A 20,174-nucleotide genomic window follows, 5' to 3' on the forward strand; every position below is an offset into this window, starting at 1 on the left:
TTAAAGTATATAGCAACATGTAAATTGAAGTTATTATGAAATATTTTTCAGCTTGTGGCAACATATGATGTGCTGTTCATGATACCAGATCCCACCGATGGACTATGGTATCAAAATAAGGTACCAGAAAGGATTTCCTTCATATTCTCCTTAGTGACTTCGAAATAAGGTAGACACACATACAATATTCATCCCTAATATATATCTCTTTGTACCTTCCCCAAACAATAACTAGTACTAACTAACCTACAGCCACAAATCCTAAGCCTTTTTATTCCTATCCCTCTCCCTTTATCCAGTTATGTCTTTAAAAGGTCACCTTATTCTGTAGGGCCTCTAAGTATCTGAACGGCTTCAACCGATTTAGGCATGATAGATGAATAGGAAAAAGATACATAGGCCCTGAATAGGAAGGATCCTGGCAATTCAGTAGTAATGCCTTCATAGATAAAGGGATTAGATAGCACAAGCAATAAACTGTAGGAATGATCCAACAAGAAACTGCATTAAAAATTGAAGCCAAATCCCAAGAAATCATGTCTAGTTAAAGGAGAGTGTTAAGAATTAAGTGCATATCATGGCCCTTGAAATGAAAGCAGCTGAATGAGAAAATGTAACTGTGAAGCTCAAGTTGAAAATAGGTAACCACACAGACTGAAGTTAAGTTTAATTTAGATTGAAAGTGAACCAGTACAAGAAAGCAAAAAATTCTAAAGAGAATTCCTTAAACGCCTAAGGCTGAGATTAATTCTTAAAAATAATAATTTCAAAATACATTTAATATATTACACACCATTTATAGGGAGCAACAACTGGCAGGTCCTAACAAAGGACTCTGAACGGACTCCAGTGACAAACAGACAAGAGGTGAAAACTAACAGGCAGGTCCTAGAAAGGACTCTGCATGGACCCAGTAACAAACAGACAAGAGGTGAAAACTAGCAGAATGCCTGCATCAACTGTACTGCTCCTTTCGTACTTTTCAGAAGGCATGTTTTACAACGGCAAGTGCTTCTGTTTACCCACTGAGAGAAGCACACAAGCTGCTAATAGTAACGGCAATCGAGTTTTATGGTTATATTTCTGCTAAATATAATCTTAGTACATTTTTAAATCATCCAGTGGCCAAAAAGTGTTTATTATTTATTCTAGTAAATTGGAAATTAAACGAGAATACAAAATTTCTTAAACCTTTTTAAAAAAGTTTTCCAAACATATAGAAGATGCATCTTTAGAAACAGGCAACTAGTATTCTCCCTTTCTCTTTTTTAATTGCAACAGTGTGGATAGGGTAGATCTCTAAAATTAACTTTCTTGATAGAGCTGTCTTGCTTGCAAACCAGTCTGAATACCAGTTTTCTTCAAATTAAAAAAAAAAAGCAATGTTTTTTCATAGATGTTTTTAGCTACCCTTACATGTGTTCAACATTTCCTTGAAATTTAAAAATGTTGAATAAAATGTATACCAACGCTAATGATTAAATTCACCTTATAAGAAGTTATCTGTAGTAAAAAATCCTTTTAGAAATACCGCGGCAAACCTTCTATGGAAGGTTTTTCATCCCGTAGCATGGTTCTAATACAGTTCTTAGTAACACAGTTATTAGTATGGTTATACAGCAATATATAACTAATAAATAATAATAGTTATTTTTAAAATAATAGTTTTTTTTTAAAGTTCTTAGTAACAGTTATTAGTATAGTTATATAGCAATATATAACAATAAGTAAGTAATAGTATAGTTATTTTTAAAATAAGAAACATCAGTTCCAAAAATGAGGCAAAAAAAGGAAAAATCACCAGTAAGATCAGATTTTAATCTTACCTGTACAAAACATAAAGTAATAAAACTTGCCCTACAAACCAACAGGGTAGAAGTGACAAATAAGATAATGTATGAGAAAATGCCTTATAAATGCAAATGAGACAGAGACGCTAATAGCTGTGACTCCTATGACATACCGAGATCTGTGACCTGGCATCTTGCCCACTAGAACACTGCCACCTCGTCATAACTGCAGCAAAAGAATGCTTGATATTTGCTCCAAGATACTGCAGACGTCTAAAAGTTGTTCCATATATTAGTGTATTCTCAATTTTTTTTAATTGGCAATTTATATGTAGTAACTGATTTTTTCCATAAACTCTAATTTTGATCAGTCAAAATGGTATATTCTATTGCCATAGACAAGTCCACAAGGGCACAGGCCTCCATTCAGTATACTGGCCCTTTCTGCAATAGCATGCAAAGATACTAGAAATGAAGAATCCCAGAGGTGAACACAGGCCACACCAGCGTCGGAAATGAAGATGGCCGATGCTGTGCAGACCGCCCGGGAGGAAAGTATAATACCTACTGTTCCAACTGAGGAACCTGTCTCCGCTTCCATTCCTAACTCCCTCTGCGATGCGCTGAGGGATCTCCGCCTCTGCTCCCAGTCCTAACTCCCTCCGCAATGGGCTGAGGAACCTCCGTCTCCGCCCCAGATCCTAACTACCCCCCGCAGTGGGCTGAGGAACCTCTGTCTCTGCCTCCAATCCTAACTCCCTCCGCAATGGGTTGCAGAAATAAAAGCTGGAGCCAGAGGCACTAGGATGTGAAAAACAACAGTGTTTAACACTGGTGGCTTGAAGTTTAAATTTAGGTTGGCAACTACCAATGAAAGTAAAATAAAACAGTAAACATCTAAATCACTAAGTTCATTCTGTCTGTGAAGATCTGGTTTACTGTGGCAAAGACAGTTACAATTATTCTCTTCTACATTAGCTTTAAAGGGGCAAGGCAGGGTGGAAATCACAATAAACGCCAAACTTACAATTTTTGTAGCAAGGTTGCCTGAAGGGTTTTCCTTTTGAAAAGGCAATTGCCACTATGAGGTACTGAAAACTGGAAATAAAAAACACTGTGGTATTTTCATAATTTTGTATATAATGTTCATCAAGTTCGGTTTCATTGTCCACGTGTGAAGAATTCCAAAACCGGCTTCCTGTTGTATTACAAGCACTAGAACACATGCAAAAAATGTTTGCATTAGTAAACATAATACTCATTTCCCAAAAGAAACCAATCTGACCTTAATTGCCCTGAATCACTATCATAACAAATAGAAATATGATGATATTTACAGCAAAAGGTCCACCAATATCAATATAAGATATATAAAACAGGTACAAGAGTATGAAGGGTTTTCTCTTCAGTCAGACATCTCAATCACTTAAAAAAATTAGAATCAAGTAGGAAATATTTAATAAGCCCCCCTCAGTTTTTTAATTTTGGGAGTAATTTTAGCAGAGTGAAAGCAGACAGACAATGGGCTTGACCCAAGCACTATCACTTTTCAGTGCTGAGGAAATATTATTTACTCTCTCTGAGCCTACCTCCTCGCTGGTAAATGTTGGTAACTACATCACAAGTTGACTTGTGCAAATGCCTAGCAAGCCCCCGGTGCTGAGATGTCCCTCAATATTCTCCAGCTATGGCTGTCCCTCATTTCTACTTTCAGGTAGGCAGGACCATCAGGCACAGAAACAACTATCTATGAGAAGTCCCCAACAATCATTACTAAAGCATTAACTATAAACACAAGTAAGTGCTCACAAAATGTGATTAACAGATTATGCTGCAAGTGAACTATGGAAAGATTCTTAAGAAAATTCCACCTCTTTTTTTTTTTCATGTGCAGTGTTTCTATGCATATATAAAAAAAGTAATGTTAAATCTCTTAAAATCTTCTAAAAATTTTAAAGATAATACCCCTCGATCAAGCAAACTAGAAATAAATGTTTACATCTGAAAATTTAATTCTGCAAAATTAACACGTTTAATTAATTAAAATGATGTTATAATTTGTGATCCGTAGAGCACTCTACACTCTACGAATAGCAAATGCGCCTAATTTATTTTTCCCCATAAGTTTTAAAATGCCATTTCCTAAACTGGGCATAAAGGAGGCATAAAGAAGAAAGATTAGAAGTACAAAACACTCTGGGTTTAGAAGAGGCCCCAGAGATTAATTTCAACTTTCTTATTTTACAGATAAGTAAGGCTTAGTGGCAAATTAAGAAACTGATCTAAGATCCCCATTTTGGTAGGATTATTAGGATTTTGCCTGAACATCTTCCCAAAGACAAGAGTGACCGTGATATACAGGCAAATACAGGCCAAATTATGTAAGTGTTTAAAGCAGCCTGCATGCAAACTTTGTCTCAAAAAACAATCTCTTGGCTCACTGCAACCTCTGCCTCCCAGGTTCAAGTGATTCTCCTGCCTCAAGCCTCCCAACTTGCTGGGATTACAGAAAGGCGCCACCAAGCCCGGCTAATTTTTGTATTTTTAGTAGAGACAGCGTTTCACCATGTTAACCAGGCTGGTCTCGAACTCCTGGTCTCAAGTGATCGAACTCCTGGTCTCAAGTGATCTACCTGCCTCGGCCTCCCCAAAATACTAGGACTACAGGTGTGAGCCACTGCACCTGGAGCAAACTTTTATATTAACTTCTAAACTCATTTTTATATCATATATGTTGTACATATTTTATATAGATTTTTACATAGATTGACCAACTTACTCTGATTTTGGATGCCACACTTCATACCAAGGTTGCTGCTTGACCCAAAAAAAACCCAAAGATTGAAATCCAATGCAGATGATAATCTGAGACAAAACGGAGAAGAGAAGGGCCCCAGATATAAGACCCGAAGGTGGTCTTTGTGCCACAAGTTCCTTCCAGGCAGGATTTAAACTCACTATATTGAAAAGAAAAAGAGGAAAGGTTTGTATCTGCATTAATCTGTCACTAGATAAGGCATAACTAGATTCATTTAGGAACTTTAAAAATTTGTTTTTGCCTACCAATTCTTTAATACAAAAAATCTTCAAAAACCAAGCCACATATCGTACATATTTAAATATTCTGTAAAAGTAAACAGTGTAGGCTTTCTGAAAAACGCCTCAGGAATAATTTTTACATTTCTATTGAAATTCAGCAGTAATATTAACAAATAAAAACGAGGCCAGGCATGGTGGCTCATGCTTGTAATCCCAGCAATTTGGGAGGCCACAGTGGGAGAATCACTTGAGCTCAGAAGTTTGAGACCAGCATGGGCAACATAGTGAAACCCCATCTCTACAAAAATAAATAAATAAATAAATAATTTTAAATTAAAAAAATAGTAAAACTAAATATAAACACAATAACTATAAAGTTAATCATCTCATATATTTGAATCTTAATCATCTCATATATTCTGAATCTTTAATTGCAAAACTACAGTTAAAATAATACATACTTCTTCCTCTTACGATATTAACAATGTTTGAAGCAATATAAACATAGCAGAAACATTTTTCAAAAAGGCTTTCATTACTTATTAAGGTGGTATACACAAGTTTTCCACTATAAAGTTTCTATTTTTCAGCTGGGCACAGTGGCTCATGCCTGTAATCCCAGCAATTTGGGAGGCCGAGGCAGGCGGACCACTTGAGGTCAGGAGTTAAGAGACTGGCCTGGCAAACATGGTGAAACCCCGATTCTACCAAAAATATAAAAATTAGCCGGGCATGATGGTGCCCACCTGTAATCCCAGCTACTCAGGAAGCTGAGGCAGGAGAATCGCTTGAACTCGGGAGGTGGAGGTTGCAGTGAGCTGAGATCGTGCCACTGCACTCCAGCCTGGGTGGCAGAGACAGACTCTGTCTCAGAAAAAAAAAAAAAAAAAAATTTCTGTTTTTCCCTTTGTAACTAGCACCTTGTGAAAAGATACTTTGAGACTGTGAAAATCCTGCTTCTCATCAAACTTTCACTAGTTTTATCATCTACTAAAGATAAGTGGTTCTCAACTAGAGGATTTTGTACCCCAAGGGAGCATCTGGCAATGTCTGGAAATATTTTTTGTTCTAATCTAGGGGACTACGAGAAAATAGGCATAATGGACACTGTTGAGAAAAATAACAAAATCTGAATATAGATTTTGCACCAGATATTATATCAGTGTTAAATTTCCTGATCTTTACAACTGTATTTAGTTATATAAAAGAATGGTTTTGCTTTTAGAAAATATACACTAAAATTGTCAGAGGCAAAAGAGCATAATGACTCAAAACTTATCTTCAAATATTTCAGGGAAAAAAACAATAGAGACAGAACAATAAAAAAATTGGCACAAGATATAAACAACTGGTAATAAAATAACACACAAGGAATCTGGAGAGGTGTGAGTTATGTTACAACTGTTGATGTAAATTTACAAAAATTTAATAAGTCACATCAGAATTTCATACACTATAAAAATCAATAACAAAGCAAAATACTCACTTGTAAATACCACTACCAAAATGATTGCCAGATCAATGAAGAGAAACTGGAAGTCTCCTAGGTTACTTAAGATCTACGGAAGTAATTTTAAAAACATTATTAGTTTTTGGGAATTATTTTTATAGTGTCCCCAGGTTTTATTAATAGTTTGGATTTTCCCTATAATGACAACTTAAAAATGACACTTGGACCTGCTTAAAAATGGAAATATATGTCTCTGAAATTAAATATAACATATATTTACAAATATTTGATTTAGTATATTAGTATAAAAGGCATCTCCTTAATATTCGTTCAATAGGCCGGGCGCGGTGGCTCACACCTGTAATCCCAGCACTTTGGGAGGCCGAGGCGGGCAGATCACGAGGTCAAGAGATCGAGACCATCCTGGCCAACATGGTTTTTTTGGCAAAAAGAAAACACAAACATTTACTCAAAATATTCAACGTTGTAAATTAGTATCTTCATCTAATACCATCCCTTCTGATACTTTCTACAAATGGTCAAATGGGATAGTGTCACCATGAGTCTTTAGGATGTCAAAACACTTTGATTATAAAATCTGATAGGGTACCTGTGGCCATTGCCGTTTATACGTTTTCTCCAAATGCAAACCATTCTCCAAATTCAACAAACCACTGTTGAAACATCTTTTCTCATTTTAACTTTTTCAATTTGCTACTCAAACTACAGTAAATTGAAGGTAAATTTATAGGTACTACTCACATAAACAATTACTAATGGATGCATTCAAAATCAAAAACATATACTCAACATTTTAATTTACTGTGCACATTAAGTGTTATCTCTGCACACAATGTTAATACTCACAGAATACAGCAGAGTAACACTGAAGTACTGGATAATGCTGTACAATGCCATGAATTTAAACACACAGAAGGAAGTTATTAAAGCAGCACGGCCTTCCCTGTGAAAAGAAATCAAATGTTGGCATATGAATAAAAGCATTTAAAACTCATTTTCCGAACCACAATTTTATCTTAACAGATGAACATCAACATTCAACAGCTACAACAAAGTGCTTATCCACCAAAATAACTAAACCAAATGAGGAGTAGCAATCAATCTGTTACTAATAAGTTACAGCTCAAATGTGCTAATCTGCTAATATTAAACAAATTCATATTACTTTTTATGATAATTTTCTCTTCTGTATTATTAGAGACAGAGAAAAAGGGATGAGAAAAATTTTAATTTGTACTACCTGATAAGGTTTGGCACACAGGAAATACTAGGAGTTTTAGAGGTAAAGGGAGATGCCACTGAAGCTTCGAGCTCTGATAAGGAAATGCCTCCGTGTGCCCTCTTCAAAGCCTAATAATTTTAAGAAAACTGGTTAAGTTTTGTGAATATGATTTAGGCTAGAGTAAGAACTACAAAAGTAAATCACAAAAACTATACTTACACCACAATCATTTGCGCCATCACCACACATCCCAACAAAATAACTAAGAAACAAAACAATGTTAAGAATTAATTTCTTAAACTACAAAACATTTAACTTATTAAGATTTTTCTATTATAGTATTATAAAGAGCTAACACACCAAGATTCCCCCAGTGGAACTATGAATCTTTTCACTATAATGAACACAGGTGTGCTGCTTTGCAAACAGCACCAGACCGCAAGTGAAATGAGCTAGGTTATTGTCCTATTTCTGTCACATTATCGGCAAATCATTTTGGTGTCTCAATTTCCTCATCTTTAGAGCAAAGCGCTGTGCCTGCAGTCTTTAGTATGGCTACTTTTAAAGTTATCAGTAAAAATGTATCCCTTAATAACCTGAAACATAACTGTTTACTAAAATGATTAGCCACTTCTATCAAGATAGAGCACCTGAAAGAATGAAGTCATAGAGAAAAACCTGTGGATACTGTACTTTAGCTAAATAAAAAGCACATGAGACTCTTTTAAAGCGGCACTTAAAGTTCTCATCTATCTTATAGATCACAATTATATATATAAATATGAAATATTAGTATAAGAAACATATAAAAATTATTTTTCTGATGCTGAAATGAAACCATAATTCATCAAAAAACAAAAACAAAAAAGACACCAATACTTACTCAACATTTTGCAATGCTTCTATCAACTGTGTCTTCTGATCAGGTGCCATACGAGCAAACACGGTGCCGTGCAACATCAACTGGAAAAAATAATATAAATTTGTTAAAAATACTGTTCACAATGTATTCATGTGAACACATACATACACCCAAACTACTTACCTTAGGAACAAGGTCTTGAAAATGCTCCAGTATCACTGAAAATGATTTTCCATTCATTGCAAAATGATAACGAGTCATTTGAAGATCCTCTAAGCTATCATGGACCAATTTAACCGGAATAGCCTGTGTATAGGAGACATTGGGAACAATATTTAGGCAACCAAACGAAGTAAAACAATTCTATTTTAAACATATTTGTTCTAAAACTGAATTCTTTCATTTGATATGTTCCACAACACAATGAAAGCCTGATATTTATTCAAAGTAAAAAGAAACTCAAATATCAGCTTCAATTTGAAACGATGCATGAACTGAGTATGATGGACCACCTGCAACATTCACCACTAGTTACTTGAAGAATATGATGAACATCTGGAATTCTTGTACTTTAAAACTGTGCTTCTCATCTTAGCTAAATATCAAAATTTGAACATTGAGATTCCTGGGTCTGTCCCAGTCCTAATGAAACATAATCTCTGAAAAAATAGCCCAGACTTCTGTTTTCATTTAGTTTTTGCTTTACTGTGTTTTAACGCACCACTTTTTTTATTTTTTCAGACTAAATTTAAATCAACAAACTTTAAAAGGGACACTCAATCTTGACCTTACCTCTGCGTCAATTGCTGATGGATGACTGCACTGCGTGAGGGAGTCTGCATAATGCCAATTTATTTTGGCAACTTTCCCATCCTTTGGAGGTAATGCTTCAGCAATAATCACTTTATCCTGAGGTAGAATCATTCCACAATCTCTGGCCACAGAGACAGCAGTCAACATACTGTCACCTAATTTTCAAAATATTTTAAATGTATTAAAATTAAAATGGAAACGTGAATGTATCAAACAAGTACTTGCTGAGAATCTACTACAGTGTCCATGACTGGGCTGGAGAATAACGATAATGTATGGTTCTTCCCCTCAGAGTTTAAAAATAACAAAATTGGAGCATACTTATCAAAAGAAGCCTCAAATAATGCAAGCACGTATAAGCCAAAGAAAACATCTCACCCACAATTTTTAAAGCCAAATATAATTCTCAATCTTTCCCAGTCATGCACTATTTGTATCTACACAATATCTGGCACAGTGCTACCCACAGATCAGGTGGCTCAATAAATACTTACCGAAATAACTTTACAAAGTGACTAGTGGTCTGTGCAAGAACACTAGCACCGTATCATAGAAAATGATGAATTACAAATGCAAGATTACACAAAACAAAAAGGAAGACAGGTAATAAGAACAGGTGTAAACGAGAAACAAGCGAGACAACTTCTCAGTCATGAGAAGAAAGAAGAGCAGCAAGAACAGGATCTTAAAGGAGAAGCAGACAAAGGTTTGTGGATCCCACTGCTACCAAAACAGAAGAGCGAGATATTCCTTTCCTCAGTTTCCACACACTATTTCCAAGAATATCTTCCTATGACCTTTGGTTCACAAAGCCATATTCTGGCAAGGGGAAAAAAATAAATAAATAAAAGAGGAGGACGAGGAACAGGTGAAAAGTGTCTTGACAGAGAAGACACAAGAACTAAGAATGGCTGGGACGCTAACAAACTTAGTTACCTTGGTTATATGGTAAAATTATGTTATTAGATAGATCTCAAGAGTCTAAAACACAAAAATGTATACAGACTTTCTCCATATTAGTCTTACTGAACACGTAAGTGCCATTAAGTATCTTAAATCTGATTATCTGCTAAGAAAAAAACAAAAAACAGAGCTACCACAATTTCACACAGCTAAGGACTAAGAGTTATCTATTATTATTAATAGTATAGTAACATCAGGAGAATCGCTTAGATATACTAGAAAAAAAAAAGTAGGCTATTTACTAGAATTCAAGCTAGGGTAATAAACAATACCTTACATATAAACATTTCATGCTATCAAATATCTATTAACCATTTTCTATGTACCTGACAGTTCTAAAAATTGCAAAGGACTCCACCATGAGTAAAACATACTCCTAACCCTCAAGAATCTTATATTCTAGTACAGAAAATAAATCTACAAATAACACAAGGTACAGTAAGTGCTACAAGAAATATATGAATAAAGAGAGAAAACAAAAAGGAGTCAAGTTTAAATTTTTACAGTGTACTTTTACTATTCTACTATACTTTCTATAAATAGGATTCACTAGACCTCAAAAAGAATACGACAAAGTTATCTTGCACTTGGGAAAATATTCAGAGCTAAAAGATAACTTAGGTTGAAACCACTATAGACTATAATAATATGATTTTATAACTGATTATCCCTCAATATTATATAACTTCAGCTCTGTCACACTCCATTTGTTTCTGTGTTCTTTTATAAAGTCTAACCTGTGACCATGACGGTGCGAATGTTGGCTTTATGCAAATCTTCAAGTACTGCAGGGGTTTCTTGCTTTAATTTGTTCTGCATTATAATTAATCCCATAAAATCCATGTTATTCTCAATTGCATCTCTGCAGAAAAAGAAGTTTCAACACATAATGGTTTAGTCAACTGAGTAAGCAACTTATGTACACAAACTTAAAACATCTAAGCAATTAAAAATGTCTATAAGTTATAATGCAGTTTAAAATATCTATAAATGAAAACATTTTATATGCTGAATAAACCACGTGTGTTCAAGAGTTCAGTATCTCAATATAGTAATCATTTGGAAATGTATGTCACTGTACAATAAATAATTCTAATACTAAGGAATATTCATCATGTGTAGTATCCAAAAATAAGCATAAATCTATTCTTTACTGCCCTCTACAACATATCTTAATTTAAATGTTAAGTGAAAAAGAAAGAATTGTGCCACAGGCACATTCAATACAGTTTTCGTGGCTTCATTATCAAGTCTCAGATCAATTCTATAAAACAATTACTGATCCTGAAAATGTTACACAAGAACCATTAGCAATCCAACAATGAGATCTACTTGGGACCCAGAGATGGGTCTTTGAAAATATTACTAATATAGTTATCAAGATGCTATCCTTTAAATAACTGAGTATCAAGAACGCACCAGGCACTATGCTAGTCACTGGGAGGTTAAAGACAAAAAGGGATGATCTCTACTCTCAAGAAACTTGGGTGGGGAAACAGACATGCAACCAGAGATGCACACAAAAATAGTGTGCGCTTTAGCACTATAAAAGAGATGAAGTCTGTTCAGTGAGAGTTACGTTCTTAAGAAATCTCAGGTCAGGCACTGTAGCTGATGCCTGCAATCCCAGCACTTTGGGAGGCTGAAATAGGAGGACTGCTTGAACCTAGGAGTTTGACGCCAGCCTGGGCAGCATAGTGAGACCCCATCTCTACAAAAAATGAAAAAAATAATTAGCTGGGCATGAAGGCATGTGCCTGCAGTCCCACTACTAGGAAGGCTTGAGGAGTGAGGATCATTTAAGGCCCAGGTGGTCAAGTCTGCAGTGAGATGTGTTTGTTCCACTGCACTTTGGCCTAAGCAACAAAGAGAGACCCTATCTCAAAAGAAACAAAAAAGGAAAACAAACAAAAAACGCCTCAACCTACCTAAATTATATCATAGAAATTTTTTTCTCAATGGGGAAGGAGGAGGGTCTGAGGTCAGAGACTAGAATTTCAGACTTGGAATAACCAAATGATTTTTCTAACAAAATTCCAGTAAAAGTTGCTTGAAGTATGTATCTATGAAATCTAAAATCTTTGAAACACCTAATTTCTAACAATGGGTGGTAGGGATATTAGAGAATAGTTGAGAAAATTAATATAAATCAAACTGCTGGTGGTAACAGCAGGAAAAAGCCTTGAAACCTGAAATTGTATTTCAAAGAGCAAAGTTGTATCAATGTGAAGATAATGTGTCAAAAGCACTAAGCCATTTTCCTTCAGGCACTAGTTTCTGGCTTCAGCTCGTCTCCTAACTCTCTCATACCATATGAATGATACAGATCATGGAAATCTTACCCTCTAGTTAGTGAATAGTCCAATATTCAAGATATAAAGGCTTAAGCTACAAGGGAAATGCTAAAACCTGTTCCTACAAGGTAAAATGGAAACACAGAGGACTTGGTGGAAGGGTAAAGAAGAAAGGGAGTAGAGAAAGAGAGGAAAGTTAACAAGGAGGGACAGGGTATCCTCAGCACAAGGAACAGTCTATCCAATGTCACAGAAGGATGTCTCAAGATGACACGCCTAAGAACTATAGGCAGCCGGGCGCAGTGGCTCACGCCTGTAATCCCAGTACTTTGGGAGGCCAAGGCAGGCAGATCACGAGGTCAGGAGTTCAAGACCAGCCTGGCCAACATAGTGAAACCCTGTCTCTACCTAAAATACAAAAATTAGCTAGGCACGGTGGTGTGCACCTATAGTTCCAGCTACTTAGGAGGCTGAGGAAGGAGAATCGCTTGAACCTGGGAGGCAGAGGTTGTGGTGAACTGACATCGTGCCACTGCACTCCAGCCTGGGCAACAGAGCAAGACTCCATCTCAAAAGAAAAAAAAAAGAACTGTAGGCAATTCAATAATTAGTGTTTATGGGGGAAAATGGCAAAGGCATCCATTTTCTTATCCCCTAGCACCCTTGCTAGTGTGAAGCTATAAATTAAGAAGAGACTAATGTGTCCTTAGTAGGAATTCGGATATAATATTATATACATTTGTGGTTCCCGACATGTGTATGTATCACAATTTGGGTAGAGGTTTTTCATTTCTTTTTCTTTTAAACTCATGCTTAGACCACCACCTCCCCCAAACAGGCAGAATTAGCAGGACAGCCAAGTGACACTCCTTTCTGCTTACAAAATGCTAGGTACATCATGAAATATTCCTAAACAAAAATGCTATCCTCAAAGGTAGGTCTGTATCAGTTACAGTCAAAGTGACAGTCCTTGAATATGACACTGTCATTTGACAGGGGGCATGGAGAGTACTGGGGATTAGGAAAGAAGTGGAGTGGGAGGAGCTTGGTTACTATGACTCATTATATCCTGATCGAATTAGTAGTTAGATCCAACCGCTGGGCAAAAGTGAGAAGATCAATTGGAGAAAATAAACTTCTGTAAAATTACATTTACTGTTCTTGGAATGTGCCTGACACATAGTGGGCACACAATAATGAACAAATTGAAAATAGTTTCAAAGAGCTCTAAGGAAAAAACAACATAGGTAAACAGTCAATACAGAATGATCACTTAAGGCCAGAAGTTCAAGGCCAGCCTGGCCAACATGGCAAAAACCCCATCTCTACTAAAAATATAAAAATTAGTCAGGTGTGGTGGCACCCGCCTATAATCCCAGCTACTTGGGAGGATGAGGCACAAGAATCGTTTGAACCCAGGAGGCAGAGATTGCAGTGACCTGAGACTGCGCCACTGCACTTGAACCTGGGAGGTGGAGGTTGCAGTGACCCGAGACTGCACCACTGCACTCTAGCCTGGGTATGGGGTGAGACTGTCTCTCAAAAAAAAAAACCCAGAATGAAAGGAAATCAGGCAGTGGGGAAAATGTACTTTCACTTCAATCACCTAAAACAATATTGTATTAGATATCTTTTCATACATTCAATAAATACTCAATTACATACAAATTACTGTGCATGACTAATATAAACATAAATGATGATGACTGGGAAACCAGGAAAGCCGTTCACCCTCACCTGCTAATATTCTGTACTTTATGCCATGTCAGTTTTGACTCCAATTTTCTGTGTGCAAGAGCAATCACACGGAAACCTTGTTTAGTGAAATCTTCCAAAACATTTTGAAAATCGACGGGAACTTTTTAAAAGAAAGAGTAAATTTCATTGTTAGAGTTGCTAATACAAGTTTACTCAAATAACAGAATTTTACCCAAAGCATAGATATTTCCTCACCTGTTTCAGGTTTACAAAGACTGGCAATGACCTCGGGTGCTCCTTTCATGTAGGCATCCATTTTCTTATCCCCTAGCACCCTTGCAACCACACTCATACGTTGCAAAGCAGAAGAAAATGGAAACTGCCGAACAATTCCTATCTCATAAATAGCCTATATCATTTCAAAAGATGCACAGAGCACTTATTATTCTTAAAGAATCAAAACAAATATACTTAGTAACAAGTAAACATTCTTCACTTACTGGAAGTTCAAACAGCTCCTAAAAACAAAACAAAACAAGAAAAAATAGTACAGATTAACTCTATTAACATACTAAAGTTAGAAAAAGTTTACTAAGCATCCACAAAACATTATTTGGAAAAGAAACAAGCAACTGTTTTTCAAAGTCAGGATTCATGATTCCTTCTATACTACTTCCCATTTTTAAAAAGTATGTTCTTAAATATTTTCAAATGTTCTGCTATCCTGAAAATATTAACATTTTAAGTACTAAAATAAACTAAGGGGTGCAAGCAAGTGTACGTACCAAAAAACACAAAATAAAAATTAAAAAATAATAGGCTGGCTGGGCGCAGTGGCTCACACCTGTAATCCTAGCACTTCGGGAGGCCAAGGCAGGTGGATCACTTGAGGGCAGGAGTTCGAGACCAGACTTATCAACATGGTGAAACCCCATCTCTACTAAAAAAAGAAAAATTAGCCAGGTGTGGTGGCGTGCGCCTGTAATACCAGCTACTTAGGGGGCTGAGGTGGGAGAATCACTTGAAGGCAGGAGGCAGAGGTTGCAGTGAGCTGAGATCTCACCACTGCACTCCAGCTGGGGCGACAGAGTGAGACTCCGGCTCAAAAAATAATAATAAACTCTGGAAAGAACAAATATAAACAGGAAGGAAAATGAATTACCCAGAATCTTGCCAACCAGTTATACAAATAAGATAAAGTGGTGTTTATTAGAATCTTGGTAAATTTCTTGGATACGTAATACTTATACATGTAAAAAAATTTTCAGGTAACTTGAAAAATAATAATAAACTAAGGGGAATACATTTAAAAATTCACCTAAAAGTAAAGCCTTTCATACATACTTTTTATTAAATTATAGGAATACAGATGCAATTTAAGAGGATTAACCACCAGCTGTATAAATCACGAGGCACTAAGCTACTCAGTAAATAGGAAAAGTGATAGTACTGAGAATTACATCTCAACACAGAGGTGTAGTTTCTGATAAACACAGTTAAAATATTCCTATCTCTGCATAAGAGTTAAATAAAGGACTTCTGCCTTCCTCTTCTAGCAACATTTCAAAATGAGAATTAAATGTAAGTAAGCAGGCTGGGGGTGGTGGCTCACACCTGTAATCCCAGCACTTGGGGAGGCCAAGGTGGGGGGATCACTTGAGCCCAGGAGTTTGAGACCAGCCTGGGCAACAAAGCAAGACCTTGTTTCTATAAAAAATAAAAATTAAAAAAAAATTAAAAATAAATATAAGTAACCACCAACAGTTTTATATAGCTTTAAGTGACTTCTCACCATTTCTTGGTTTCCTGCAGGGGTAGATTCAGGAAGCAGTTGTTTGGGAGGACGAACCACTGTGGGCATAATTCGATTATGAAGTGCTGTTTCTTCTTCAGTTGCTTCCTCCAGAATCTGGGGGAAAAAAAAAACACAACATTCAAGCACTGCTTCATAAAATTGAATTCATGGTTCCATGTTTAAATGGAACATTATAGCCATTTTCAATAATTAAAAAAAATGTATGTCCAAGGAACAAATGAGCAATACTGGATCACTAACATAAGTAAAAGAAAATATGAACAAAGATGGTGCGTTAGATACCTAGCAACCCATGGGAGAAGGGTTGCTTCATTCAGGGTTAGAAGCAGAATAAAGAAATAGAAACTGATCTCACTTCACTCTTACAACTTGTTGGGTTTAGAGACTAGCTCTGCAAAAGACAAAAGGTTCTTGTAGTCCCCAGAATTTTCAGGCTCATCCAGTGATTCCTTTCTGCCACCAAGAAAGGATTCAAAAGTACATAGGGTTCAGATATGGTCAGCAGAACCGCTGGGTCAAGAACAGGCTAAAGTACAAAGATATGAGTTTAGTTTCTCAGCTTGAATACTTCTAGTTAAGCTACTACTTTAAAGAACCTTTTTTGGTGAAAACCATTCAAAGAAAAATCTATATTAAACACACACTATAACTAATGGGATCAATAAATGAGAAAACAATAGGGAACTGTGAAAAATTAGCCAATTTTGTACAATTCTAAGACACCTTTTTTCGTATCTTAACATCACTAAAACTGGGATGCATCTTGTATCATATGACATCTGCATCTTGTATCATATGGCATCAATCACATCAAGTCACAGTTGCAACTGGCTATGTGAAACCATTTCATTGATAAGTAAGCTCTGGTGGGATCAAGCATCAAAGCAACTCAGGGCCAATGAAATATGCCATTACACAAATTTTCTTAATTTCTTTGAAGATCCACCAACACTGAACACTAAATCTACTGAAAATCTATCCCATTGGAGAAAAGCTTAGAGAAGAAAGATAAATCAGCCCATTTTTGTTATTCTCTCTATAAATGAAGTGTGGCCTCCTTTTCAGAATTAAATTTCAAGAGTAAACTTCAGTAGTTGGCAGATGGAGCACTTATCCAGTCACCCCCTCCCTCTCTCCCTTTGAAAATGTGGGGAGGCAGGGAAGAGGGAAGGGAGGATCCTGTAAATATAAACAGAAAATAAACCTGAAGGAAGGGATTTCAAATATAGAAACAAAGGGCAAACTGAAACCTGTGGATGGATACAAAACAGGAACGAAACAGTAGCCCAGAACACACACAAGATACCAGGTGAGGCAGGAACATTTATCAGCCAGAATAGCTGAGCTAAAGAAAGCCAAACAAAACACCAGGGAGTCCTCCTCCAGAGACATGAACTGAATGTCTGACAGGAGCAAAGGCTGCTAACATGAGGGTGAGGATTCCAGAGTGCAGAGCTCCACATGTGCAAGCATGGTGAGAATGGGTGAGGAAAGCAACGGAGAGGCTAACTCTGAAACTATTCCTTTGAAACTTTAAGAACCCCTGTTGATAAGACCCCATTACACACAGAGCAAGCACCATCCCCCACCCCCCAACAGGCCTTCCTGATCAGAAACACTAACATACATATGGGCAACGGTGAAATTGTAAGTAGCTCACTGCAGCTATGCAGAATTGCCAAATCAGATCTTCATTTTTATAGTAAAAAAGTGCCATCCAGATGTACAATGAAAACCAAAAGCATGAAGGAGAGACACCAAGCATGGGGTGGGGGCCAGAGGAGACCGTAACCCCAGAGAAAATAAATAATTCAGAAGCCAGAAGAGAACTCTAAAAATGAACTGTCTTTGTATTTATGAAAGAAGAACTGAATGCTGTAAAATGGTAACAACCGGAGAATGTAAGCAGGCACTTAGAAATTAGAAGTCCCAATGGCAAAAATAGAAAGAAGTTATAAACAAACAAAAACATGTGCATGTGTGTGGACACAGTAAACAAAAGACAGGTAAAAAAGAGCAATGAAGACAAAGGACTTTATACTCCTTTGCCTGTGGCCAAGAAAATTGTGTCAGTTGACATCATCTTACTGGCTCTGCTCTACTGCCCCAAGTTGCTGACCCCTGGTTTATCTTAAACACAAAGCAGGGGCCTGAGCTGGTCAGCCTCTATTAAAGGTGTACTAAGTGGGTTAACTGAAAGTTACTTTTGCACCATTTTTAAAATATTTCTCCAGTGATGTAGCTTTAGAAATTACATAGCTCCTTTTAGGGTACAAGATAGACTGTCATCAAAACAAAAAGCAGAAATAATCCCTGTATAAGGTAATTTAATTTTTAACTATTATTTTCCTAAAGTTATTTGTATTTTAAAATATTTGACTTACCCATCCAATGGCCTCAAACATTTTCAGATCAAGTGGATCACCAGAAAGCACTCCTTCAATTTTTGTAAGTGAATGACAAGTAGCCATACAAGCAACAAACTGGGATTTTACCAACATCTCATTGCACACATTTTCTTCTGGTGAAAGAAATCTAAGCAGAAGATACACTGAATTAGTTTCATAAATTCTAAGATTCAAGGTAATATTCTAACAGGGCTTTTCTGGTTTTGTAATTAAAAAAAAAATCTTTTACATCCCAATCTGAGCTCCTAAGAAAGAGAAACTGTCAAGTGCCAGAAATACAGGGAAAAGAAAACCAGAGGGGTGTGAACTTGAACTGATGCTATGGCTGCTGGCGGGGATGAAGGGAGGAGGCCATCTCAGTAAACTAAGAACTTGGGATTTAATACCCACAAAAGGACAGGAAACAAAGTCAGGGCCCATGCAAAGTGGGAAGCTGGTACTGAAAGGACCCCTCTGACTCAGAAAAGCCAGTGCTCTTGAAGAGCTACACGCTCTTGGGAAAATGGCAGATGAGAAAAAATTCACCCACAGACCTAAAGGCACTAATTATGAATAAGCTTGTCTTTTTCCTCACCCAAAGTCCAAGAAAATAGCTAATATCTGCATAATATTTACTATGCACCAGGCATTATTCTAAGAACTTTAAATTTATTGGCCCATTATCTTCACACCATAGAAAAGGTGTTTTATTATCCCCATTATAGATGAGAAAACTGAAGCAGGGTGGTTAAGTGACTTGTCCCAGGTTACACCGCCCATAAGTAGCAGAGCAAGGATCGAAACACAGGAGGTCAGTTAAAGCCTGTGTAACACCATTGATTACCACTGCGGCTCTTAGCCAAGCAAAGTCAGAACTTCTCCAGAGGGGAGCTCAAAGAAAATTCTGTTAAGAATGAGTCCATAATTTAAAGATGCGCTAGCAAACAATTCACCAAGAGTGTCGACAGACATAACAAAGACAGAATTAGAATCCTATAAATTTGGCCAGGCACAGTGCCTGATGCCTGTCATCCCAGCATCTTGGGAGGCTAAGGCAGGAGGATCATTTGAGGCCAGGAGTTCAAAACCAGCCTGGGAAATATAGCAAAACACCCATACCCATTCCTATGTTTAAGATAAAAAAATAAAGAATCCCATAAGTTTAAGATAACAGAATGGCAAATCTGAAAGAATGCAAAAAGGGCATTTTAAAATTAGACTTAGAAAAACCATAAGACACTGTAGATGCCAGAGTAGGGGTGGGAGCAGACTTGGAAAGAACCAAGTAAACCATGTGTTGTCCAACACATGGTTAGGATTCCCAGAAGGAGAGAAAACAAAACACAACGAAAAGGCCATAATGGAAGTAAAAAAGGCCTGGAAATTTTCCAGAATTTATGAAAAACGTGAAAGCATGAAATCAAGAAGCATCATGAATCCTGTACACACAAATAAAAAGATCACGGTGAATCTACAGAAATTAAGGGTGAAGAAATATTCTTCAAGCAACCAGAGAGAAAAAGGATTACTAAATAGACTAAGATTTGTCAGTACCAATTAACAAAAGGTATTAAGAGAAATGAAATAACAGTATTGAGAGAACACAAGTGTCAAACCTAGAAATCTGTATAGTTACACTACCACCCAAGTGACAGTGGGCTGCTCTGCCTATGGAGGAGCATTCTTTATTCCTTTACTTTCTTAATAAACTTGCTTTCACTTAAAAAAAAAAAAAGAGTGACAGTGAAACAAAGCAAATGAATGTAGTTACAGAAGATGGCAATTTACACAAGATGCAATGGTTAAGGTATTCGTACAC

At 36.6% G+C, this 20,174-nt stretch overlaps 1 protein-coding gene across 5 annotated transcripts in view; it reads right to left on the bottom strand.

The window, feature by feature from the left end:
• The window catches only part of ATP13A3 (ATPase 13A3), an 85,440-nt gene that overhangs the window by 20,069 nt on the left and 45,197 nt on the right, over nucleotides 1-20,174 (bottom strand). For all 5 annotated transcript variants that reach the window (XM_063621998.1, XM_063621997.1, XM_063622000.1 and 2 more), the window contains 15 exons: nucleotides 18,353-18,503; nucleotides 15,945-16,061; nucleotides 14,653-14,670; nucleotides 14,408-14,561; nucleotides 14,192-14,312; nucleotides 10,898-11,022; nucleotides 9,177-9,352; nucleotides 8,568-8,690; nucleotides 8,406-8,485; nucleotides 7,742-7,784; nucleotides 7,541-7,650; nucleotides 7,147-7,243; nucleotides 6,316-6,388; nucleotides 4,570-4,747; nucleotides 2,818-3,005 (listed from right to left, as the gene is read on the bottom strand). In XM_063621998.1, the coding sequence (XP_063478068.1) occupies nucleotides 2,818-3,005; nucleotides 4,570-4,747; nucleotides 6,316-6,388; nucleotides 7,147-7,243; nucleotides 7,541-7,650; nucleotides 7,742-7,784; nucleotides 8,406-8,485; nucleotides 8,568-8,690; nucleotides 9,177-9,352; nucleotides 10,898-11,022; nucleotides 14,192-14,312; nucleotides 14,408-14,561; nucleotides 14,653-14,670; nucleotides 15,945-16,061; nucleotides 18,353-18,503 (1,754 nt within the window). The remainder of the gene's footprint in view (nucleotides 1-2,817; nucleotides 3,006-4,569; nucleotides 4,748-6,315; nucleotides 6,389-7,146; nucleotides 7,244-7,540; nucleotides 7,651-7,741; nucleotides 7,785-8,405; nucleotides 8,486-8,567; nucleotides 8,691-9,176; nucleotides 9,353-10,897; nucleotides 11,023-14,191; nucleotides 14,313-14,407; nucleotides 14,562-14,652; nucleotides 14,671-15,944; nucleotides 16,062-18,352; nucleotides 18,504-20,174) is intronic.

Source organism: Symphalangus syndactylus, chromosome 17, assembly GCF_028878055.3.
Source record: "Symphalangus syndactylus isolate Jambi chromosome 17, NHGRI_mSymSyn1-v2.1_pri, whole genome shotgun sequence".
Lineage (NCBI taxonomy): Eukaryota > Metazoa > Chordata > Mammalia > Primates > Hylobatidae > Symphalangus > Symphalangus syndactylus.